A 10,065-nucleotide genomic window follows, 5' to 3' on the forward strand; every position below is an offset into this window, starting at 1 on the left:
TCATTTTAGATTCTGTCGCAAGGGTCCTTGCAAATCATCAGAGCTACTTTGATTGATGTCTAAACAATCATCCTTATAAAATATTGAGGTAACTCTGATTTATGAGCTGGCAACAAGCTTAAAAATCTTTATAGAGTTTCACTGTTAGTCCAATTCAGTTCCGTTTTCTGAGTACGTGATTTTTTTAACGAAGTTGTTTCTTTTTATTAACAGTGATCTGTAATCTAACTACAACATTTCTTGGCCAGGAATTTTCTTAAACGTGTTTTAAGAGAGGTTGCTAGCATCTCAAAAAAAAAAAAAACGATGAAAAAAAATTTGCAATTACATGCAAACTTTTTAATGTAATATATATTGGTTTACGTTTTTTATATTGACTTTTTCGAAGAACTTCGTACTCATGTCTGTGATTTTAGCTGTACTTAACTCTCGGTCTCTTTCCAATTTCACAGAAAGCCCATGGTGCTTTATGTTTACCAATTCCAAAGATCCAAACGTTACTTAATTCAATGTCGATAGCAACGCAAGTCGTTGTCAACATATCACCCCTACCTTCTTAAATCTACACTTCTGTGTCACGGAATTAATTAAATAATTTTAAAAAAATTCTACAGACCAAGTTCAAATTGGTTTCCATTCCATTGGAAAGAGACTGTCAGTGATAGAGATTAACCGATATATAAAAGAGCTTGACTTGTCTAGTGATAAGTTGATGATAAGAATAGCATACTAGTTTCCTTTTAATAAGCAACAACTTTTTTAACCTCGAAATGAAAAAAGAACCATTGTATGAAAAAATTTAATATTTTATCCGTTAATCTATTAAATCATTTTCCCACATCTCTGTGAAAATTCATAGAAGACTAATTTTTTGTTTGCATAATCATGGTTTATGGCTAAGAATGATCGGAAAGTTTTCAATTCAGTAAATTGGCGTAACTTTCCGAATGAATTTTAAAGTATTTACAGCAATAAAAATTAGACCCGAACACATTTTAGTTGACTAATATTTTGTGAATTTTCATCCAAAAACTTAGTTAATCATGTGACCGGATCGCCGTTAATATTTCAAATGTTATACATTCATATGTATGTAGACCTTTTACTCTGCTTAATTGTAACAAATTAATTTATATGTATATCAACAAATGTTAATAGCTTATAGATAATGATCCCATTTGTCCGATACAGCGGCCTTCTTCATCGAAGCTGGCTAAAGTCAATCGAGACAGCTTATTACACAATATTCCGTTCCCATTATTTTGAATCGGATTCGGCTCTGTAAATACAATTTAAAATTAACAATTATTAAGAATAAAATATATTTTAAGACTAAAATAATGTCCTTATCGAGATGCATTTTGTTAGTATAACTTTTTTTATAATTCAACAAACTTACCATCGTGAAATTGTTCGGCAGAGTTTCCCTCTTGTCTCTTTTTTCTCATTTGCTCTGTAAAGTGCGAAATGAGTGCATCAATCATTGCAGCTTGCTTAGAAAACACTTGTACTAGTTTCGATATTTGTATTCCATTTTCTACAGCATCAAACTAGAAATATACACAAATATATATTTAAAAATTATTGTGCTTATTTCGAATATATTTTCGATTGTTTTTTAAATACTAACCTGCAGGAATATGCATGTAAGACATTCTGAATCCTCACTATCACTTGGCTTAGCATAGTCCCATGACATATCTTCATATCGGAGCCCCAATAATAGAGTCTTCGTATTTAATACAAATTAAATCGTTAATACATAATTAATCAAATACAATTTAATATTAGTGGTAGTACATTTTTAAGCAGATATTAAATAAACAAAAAATGAAAATTTCATCTTTTAAATAAGGACTTACAGTAGCAAGGCGGAAAATATAACAACAAAACAAAGATCATTTCGACTAAATTCTGTTTATATTCATTAAAAATAAACTTCTTTTTTTTAATTTTTTAACAAAATAATTAACTTAAATATATTATTGGGAAATTAAAATAAAATAATATAATTTAAAAATAAATTTCGCTATTTTGTTTAAAAAAATTAGCTTTTTATTACATTTTAAGAGAATTAAAAGAATCTGCTAAATCCCAATTTAGGACCATTACGCCATTCGGTATTGTACTCTTAGCGATGGAACCTTTTTTATTTTATAATCTATACTTTTCAGATAGTACTTTGGAAACTGCGCCATAGTATATCCAAAGCATATATAATACTTACGTTTTCCACGCAGTCTATTATAAAAATTCCTCTCTCGTTTACAGCAAGTAAGACTTCCATATCCTTATGGTTGACTAAAGACATAATGCCTCTGACGGGTTGCTCCATTTGTCCGTGAAAAAATGCAGCGCTACATTTTGTAAATTATATATAAATATTAATTCAAATAAAGTTCAAAGAGCAAGATTACGCTTAAAAGTTACTGCTCCGATTCGGTGTAATTAATGCAAGAGCGATATTCTCATTTTATAACAAGCCACCTTTAACTACGATACTAGTCTCCATGGACGGTAGTCCACTCAACACTTCCCAACATTTTTGGGGTTAGAATTTGCTTTCGTTACTCTCGTTACCGCATGTACATTTTTTTTTAATTTGAAGGTAAAAATCAGCTCTATTTAGCTTTAAAGCCCAGACTCGAAATGCAATACAATTCAAAGCAAGGAATCGTGATTTCTTTTTTTACCACAATACCAAAGCAAATCCAAATTATTATACCTGTCGATTATTATATCTGTTATTATACCCTTAACGCACCTTATCAACTCACTATGGATGTCAACATTCTTGGACGAGAAGTCGCATGCTAATTAATAAAACTTTGTCTTCCTTTCAGACGATCAGATATTATATACGAGATATTCGATTTATCAACCAACTAGCCGAAGCAATGAAGATTTATATATAATTTTATTTATATATATGTAAAATATATAATTGGAACAATACTTTCGTTCAATATTATCAAAGATTTTATCAAAGAGAAACAGAAGGAATAATAAAAAGGAAAAAATACAATGATATACAAACTTACCCATAAAATGGTAGTGCCCAGCAAAACTCCAAATATTTGCGCATTAATTTCCGAGTTGTGGCTGTTTGCGGCACTCGCTTGAATTGTTCTAATAGTTTTATTTCTGCAGAGTTCTTTTTACTAATTGGCAACCACAACCAATTTGAACTCTTGGCAACATGTTTCGGTAAGAATCTTGACTGGTTTTCCCTATTAAAAAAAGAATTGTTTAGTAAACTCCTAAATTATTATATTCTGATAATCACCTGAAAAATCCGACTGTGTGCGTGTGAGAATTGTACGGACCCAGTTCAATTCTAGCTTGAATACCACCAAGCATGAGCGAATGAACCGGCTCCATAATATATCTTCCTGTTAATACGTAATGCTTTGCCTCCTCATACAGTAGCTCCACAATTCGATGGTCCCTAAAATGTGCCACGATTAACGTAAGTGAAGTGTTGATCGATGAGTACAACTTACTTGATTTTTTCTTCATCGCGCTTGGAAAAGAAAACATTTCGCTTGAGGACAATCATGGGCTCATCATATTTTCTTTCAATTGGCGTTCCGCTGCTAAACTTTTCAAGCAGATTCGGCCAGGCTACTCTGACAATGTATGGACAATGGTGAGCTTTCAGCTGCATTTCTAGCAAACTGCTGGTCATCCATAATCCAAAAATGCTTTGCGCCAGCAATTTGTTAGAAATTCCCAATTCTTCGCATCCCAGTGCAGCTGCAAGCATCACTTGGGAAGGACACTGAACTGTGCCCTCGATCTCCATGTGCACGGCAACTCTTGACATTAAGTACACACAAGTTGGTATGACCTATACGAAATGTACAAGAATTATATATTTAACTTTAAGCTTATCTGCTCAGAAAAAAAATTGCCCTGAGTTCTAGAAAATCGCCACACTTTTGCGCCAAAGATAACTCACCTTATTATTTCTTGTTCCTTAAATTGTTAATAAAAAATTGTTTTTTAAGATTTCGCATATACTCGTACAAACATTTTAGATAGTTCAAAAATTCGATTTGAAGACGTGACCCTAAACTCTAATACAAAAGCCGAGCCAATGAATTGCATTACTTTTTACTGCATTTTAGAAAGGTTTTCTTCTAAAAATGAGGATTTTACATTTATTCTTTTTGGAAATATGTTTCTTAATAACACATAATAATTCTAAATAATAAAAAATAAATACCATATTTTTAAGATTGTTGATGTAGGGCAAGCTTTCTAAAGATATAGAAATTTCTAATATTTAAGGGTTATTTTCTAAAACTGAGGGCGTTTTTTTTTTGAATGTATGGAGCTTACATTTTGTAGAGTACGGGTTACAATCGAATTGGGTTTTCCGGCGCTTGTGTAAGTGGAAGAGGAGTTGCCTGCAACAATTCGTTTTGTTACCACTGGATTCTGTTGAGCCTCACTGCTGCTGTTGCATTTTTGTTGAACTGGTAACAAATTTTGAAGAATACCTGAATATGCAGTAAGATTAAAATGCTACTAACTAAAATGTACAGTATACGCGACTCTAAAGCCATTCTTACCAGATGCACTTCGAACTCCAGTGAGAGGGCCAAGTGAGTTGCCGGTATTAATGATATTGCCGCTGAGCTCAGACAGATGAAGACAAGGATCCTTGGCTGAAATGGACATCGCTGAAGTCACCTGGGCCGACGATATGCAATCGTTCTCATTGCGACCGGCACTAACAACGCTCGAAACGCTCGCTGACGATGCAAATGTGCTTCCGACAGCTGTCTGGATCTGAGCTGTGGTCACTACACGATGCACTGTATACATCACAGGGGGAACAGGCACATTGACTGGCACCAGAGAGACTGGTGTTTGGTGTGACCCCAATTGGTCACATGATGCCACATTGGCATTGCTTAAATGCGTTTGAGTTGCGGCCCCAACGCGTCCACCACTTCCAGCATTTGCAGCATTTGAATACATTGTGCAGTCAACATCAATGGTATCCAAGGCCGAGTTGGGGCTGCATGCGGTCTTTTGTTGATTTTGATTTTGCATCCGTTGGCTGTGAGCATTTTGATTAATGTGTTGCAGTTGGTGTTGCACGTGGTGGTGATTTTGTGATGTTTGATGTTGTTGTATTTGATGATGCTGTATTTGTGCAGTAGTTTCGTTGCTGCGCTTAACATTGTTTCCTAAATAGTAATCGTCGCGACACTTCACATCCGTGGTATTGTAATATAAACGTGATCTGTCCATGGAAAGACTTGTCTTTAATTTTTCAAGTTTTTGAAGAGAACAAAGCGATTAAGGATGACTCTACTTACTGGTAGTCCTGCGATGTTGACTTCTTGCGATTATATTGTAGCGTGCTCAATGGAACTGACATTATATTAATGTAATTGCCGGTATTATTTGTGTTATTTGTGCAGTGACTGCTGTTATTGCAACTGGGAAATGCGTAAGGGTTTCCCATGCTCCGATTTCCAATAACAGCTTTATTATTCCCATTTCGAGGAGGCATATCGCTCGAGTTGTAGCCCGATTCTGAATGATTTGAGCTACATGCCACATATTCCTGACCACCATTGTTTACATAATTCATTTTGCTTAGCGGCGGCTGAGAAATTGATGGAGACGAATTCTGCTGCATTTCATTTCGGCAATAATATTGGTTTGCCTCCATATTGTCATCGGCTATTGTGAAATCGACTGAAATTTAAGGTGCATTATGATAATACGGTTAGTATTATTATTTTATTATTTGCGACCACTTGGGTATATTATGCCTCTCCCTAATAAGTCAGCTGTAAGACTCCTGAACGCATTCTGGAAGAATTCCAGACTTGGTGAATTTTGAATTTATTATTAGTTATACTATTTTAATTAATGTGGAGTAATCGTAAATTTTAAAAAATATGTGAAAGTCTTCGGGAAACCCAGAAAAAAAACCCGATCATACCAATTCAAACCAGAATTGAATACAATTGAAGCGATCTAAGCCTTGCCGAAATCCTTGACCGAATCGACTAGAAATGATAATCTATTGAATCTCAGCCAAGCGCGCTGATAAGTGCTATCATATATCATATCGAGAGAGTCTTAGCATTTTGCCTGCTCTATAGAATTTTACAAATGTGTTAAATTTAATATCGAAAGATACGCATCTTACCTGTACTCTATTGTTAGAAAATGACTTCACATGATTGACCGGCGTATATTTGTGCGTTCTGAAAATTAGATATTTAAAATTACAATTATATTTCATTTTCTGCTGTGTAAAAAACATCGATGTAAATAAAGTAAAATTTGTATTTGTATATGTATGTTTTCAATTCCCGCAAGAGTCCTGTGTGAATTAACCTACAACTACAACTACAAAGAAATTTTCATATGGTTTATTTAAGTTAAGCGTAAATAAATAAAATTAACCATATTCCTTTGAAAAAATGATTATTATTATTGGGGGGAATTGCACCATGCCCTATTTGATCTATTGTGCCCCCTTCTGAGCCTATAGCTCTTCCAGCAGAATGTAAAAATCTTTGTTGGGTTGAGGTCTTCTATGTCTCTAAAGTTCAAGGCATGCACCCCTAGGGTGCTGCGTCTTCTTCTAGTGAAGTCGACACATTCTGCTAGGATGTGCATCGATGATTCCTTCTCTCTCTCACAAAACCTGCACAGATCGCTACTATATATACCTAGTTTAGTTAGGTGACTTCTTAGTCTATTCTGTCTCTCCGTCTGTATGATCACTAGACTATGAAAGCTATAGGATATATAAGCTCCCGTGTACCACCTCGAAAACAGATACATTAACATATTTGTAACATAAATTAATGGGATCCACCTTTCTGATGTTCTGAAACGTTCTTTTCGGGACAAATATTATTAGCAATAATAATATTAATTAATATTATATAAATATTAATTTTAAATTGAAGTCAAAATTCCGATCCTGAATTTCATTCGATCTTCTTCAAAGCGTTGCAAAATTATGATAAATTCTACAAGAGTATCAAATTATATTAATTCGGGCCGGATATATCTCCTTATTATACTGGTTGTGTACAGGATATTAAGTCTCATTATGCTCCAACTGACTTACCTGCCTGTAATCAGGTGGAATTGAGCTTTAGAACTTTAGTTTAGGCGGGTGGTTTTCCACTGATCTGATTTATTTCTAAGCTTAATGTTTACTTAATTAATTCTTGAAGACTTGTGGTGAAACGTTTTTTTTTATTTTGATTCACGATACTGCCGACAATGTTCCGAGCATATCATTAGGCGAGACACTGAGGTTGTCATTAAAGTCCATGACCAAAACGCATGTCGTCATTGAGTGCCCGATTTCCATTTGTGTGCATTATGAAGTATTTGGGTTTGTGCGAAAACATGAAAATGTATTAATATTAATCCATAAATGATTTCATTCGAATGTACACACAATTCCTGGATTGAATCGATACCCTCATCGCAGCTCACAGCTCGCAGCTATTGCAAAATCATATACACATGCTGAAGGACTTTCAAGTATACATATGTATGTATTTGCATGTACATAAATGTGTATGTGCATGAGAACACTTCATCTTGTGGCAAAAAGTAATCCGTAAGTGTGGCTTGAAGGACGTTGCCAGAAACAATTTACACAAAACCCTTTTTTTCGTTTAGGCCACCTTTCTTAACACATGTTCCACAAATATAATGAAAATATATGAAAAAAAAAAATCGTTGTTCATATGTCTGGTATTATTGTACATCCAAAACAATTGCGTTTTTAAATACAATTTACTTTGTATGTTTTAACTTATTTACGCGATTTCTTTCGAACAATTTGATTTGTGATAACCGAGTGTTTGTTAAAAATACACAAATTTCAAAACAGGAATCTTAGCACCAAAACATACATAAATATAACACATTTCGTATACTAGAACTCCAGTAAACAAATACATGCATACTCGGGTTCCACATGCTCCACATAGCGCCTGCGCAGAACTTAATGCACGTATCTTTGCTCTCGTCAGTGTTGCCAACTATCGATAGCCAAAATAATAGACCAGCTTGCATAGAAACAGACAGACAGACTCTTTTCTCTGATTTAGAATATAATAGACTATATACAGTATCTGAGACATATTCATTTAATTCGTTAATATAATATTAATATAAAAAGTTTAATTTGTGTTGCGTGTAAATGGGTATTTCTTATGCGTATATTATTATTTATTTACTTATTTTCTTAATGTCAATTAAAGCCTGTCGACACAAAAAAAAAAAAAAAATACAAAAATTAATAAATTGAATTAAATTAAAATAAAATAATTAAAATAAAATTTATAATTAAAAAATAATAAATAGTTATAATATTTCTGGGGCAATGAAATACAAAATTGTCCAACATTTGTTGCATGAATTGGGGAAAACCCAGAAAAAACCCAAACGGACCAAAACCGAATTAGTATGAATTAGTTAGTTAGTGACAAAATTTTAAATTGAGTTCTTAATAATAGAAATGGAAGACTCTAAATTGATTAGATGATAGACACTATTATAATCATTGCACAGTACTCGAAACGGTTCGTTAAGAGAGGGTGGGAAGATCTAACGAGACGGTCTAAAGGGAACAGAAAAACTAATTTGGCTCATAAACGCAACGGAAATAGATTTCACCGTTTAGTAATTTAACTACAAACATAACTCGACGATTAGTTAAGGAGGGAAGATTAATATGGAGCAGTATATCCGTGTATGGAGGGAGCACACCCTAGTCATAGCAACGAAGAGCACAGATTCCAATCTACTTTGATAAATATGATATTGCGGAAACCACACACAAGATTCATATTCCAGAAGTGGACGTACAAAAGAAGTGAAAAGTATCTTGGTCGTATAAGGGACGACCAAAACTAATTAAACCGTGAACTTTAAAGGCTTTGTTGACAGTCAATTTAATATGACTTTGGAATTTTAACTTATGCTTAAGAAGTAAACCCAAATCATGTATTTCAATCAGTCTATCAAGTGGCATCCCATCGAGCGTGTAACTAACAAACTGAGGAGAGCTACGATAAAATGACATGACCCTACCCATAGAGCAGTTCAAATGGAGTAAATTCATTTTACACCATGGCAAAAATGAAAGTAAGTCCGCCTGCAGTAAACATTGAGCTTATTAGTTAGTAAAGAATTTAAACTCGGAATTCTTTTAACATTAATTCTTAATATAGGTTTATATTATATATCATAATCACATCATTAGTGGAACAAATATATATATAATATATAAAACTTCTGGCCTAAGTTTTCCACCATGTCCCATATCATTTCAATATTTGTTCTTCTATGCAGATCAATGGTACAATATTTCCAAGGACTATTTAAAATCAGTCAGTCAGTATTCCATTTCAAGTACAGAAGTTTATTAGCGTGACAACGAGAAATATCAGTCCACACAGGACATGCTTTAAAAATTATAAATTGAAATATACACCTAAGTGGATATAGCTTATTATAGATCGGACTATTATAAAGGGTTATTAAATTCTGATATGGGAAGTTACTCTATCAATAGTGTACGCATTATGGTCCCTGAAGAGGATTTTCTTGCTTAAGTAAAAGCTATAATAAGTAAGAAATTATATTAGTGCATAGATTTTTACACTTAACAGCATTATTTTAAAAAATTAACTTAATGTTTGAATTTGCAGCTTCAGCCTTAGATATGATCAGCCTTGATTCTTTGTAAAATGCTGTCTGCAGATAACAGAATTTATTTCAAAAGGCAAAACAATGACTAATAATACTGTACTTTATGAATACAATTCAATACAGTAATCAAATTTTTATAAATAATGTAGCTAACTCATAGACTTGGATATGATGTATTAAAAATTTCCAATAATAATAGAATTAATGAAAATAAAACCAAAATTATGAAATCTTGGCGTTAACGAGATTTAAAAGCCCGCCTAGTTTCAAATTCAACACATTAGGGAGATAGTCCCCCAGGTTTGGTTCCCCTTTGCAAAGGTTTGTACTTGTTAAGAACCTTTA

At 33.4% G+C, this 10,065-nt stretch overlaps 1 protein-coding gene across 1 annotated transcript; it reads right to left on the bottom strand.

Annotated features, from left to right (window-relative positions):
• Positions 1 to 785: 785 nt before the first annotated feature.
• On the bottom strand, positions 786 to 7,827 carry LOC6562973 (FERM domain-containing protein 8). The gene is made up of 13 exons (XM_043215765.1): positions 7,454 to 7,827; positions 7,115 to 7,301; positions 6,179 to 6,236; positions 5,334 to 5,718; positions 4,578 to 5,257; positions 4,345 to 4,505; positions 3,504 to 3,850; positions 3,287 to 3,448; positions 3,042 to 3,230; positions 2,228 to 2,357; positions 1,631 to 1,729; positions 1,400 to 1,550; positions 786 to 1,279 (listed from the first exon to the last, which is right to left on the bottom strand). Exons 4-13 carry the CDS (start codon positions 5,690 to 5,692, stop codon positions 1,152 to 1,154), a joined length of 2,406 nt encoding a protein of 801 aa, XP_043071700.1. The 5' UTR covers positions 5,693 to 5,718; positions 6,179 to 6,236; positions 7,115 to 7,301; positions 7,454 to 7,827; the 3' UTR covers positions 786 to 1,151.
• Positions 7,828 to 10,065: the final 2,238 nt, after the last annotated feature.

The sequence above is a fragment of the Drosophila grimshawi genome, unplaced genomic scaffold (assembly GCF_018153295.1).
Source record: "Drosophila grimshawi isolate 15287-2541.00 unplaced genomic scaffold, ASM1815329v1 contig_59, whole genome shotgun sequence".
Taxonomy (NCBI): domain Eukaryota; kingdom Metazoa; phylum Arthropoda; class Insecta; order Diptera; family Drosophilidae; genus Drosophila; species Drosophila grimshawi.

Bases quoted from the DNA above. Each gene is read 5' to 3' on its own strand.
- LOC6562973 (XM_043215765.1), bottom strand. From the start codon at position 5,692: ATGGAGGCAAACCAATATTATTGCCGAAATGAAATGCAGCAGAATTCG. The intron at 2,358-3,041 runs GTAAGTTTGTAT...TACAAAATGTAG, and splicing joins TGGGCACTACCATTTTATGG to CGCTGCATTTTTTCACGGAC. The intron at 1,280-1,399 runs GTAAGTTTGTTG...TTGTATTTACAG, and splicing joins TGCCGAACAATTTCACGATG to AGCCGAATCCGATTCAAAAT.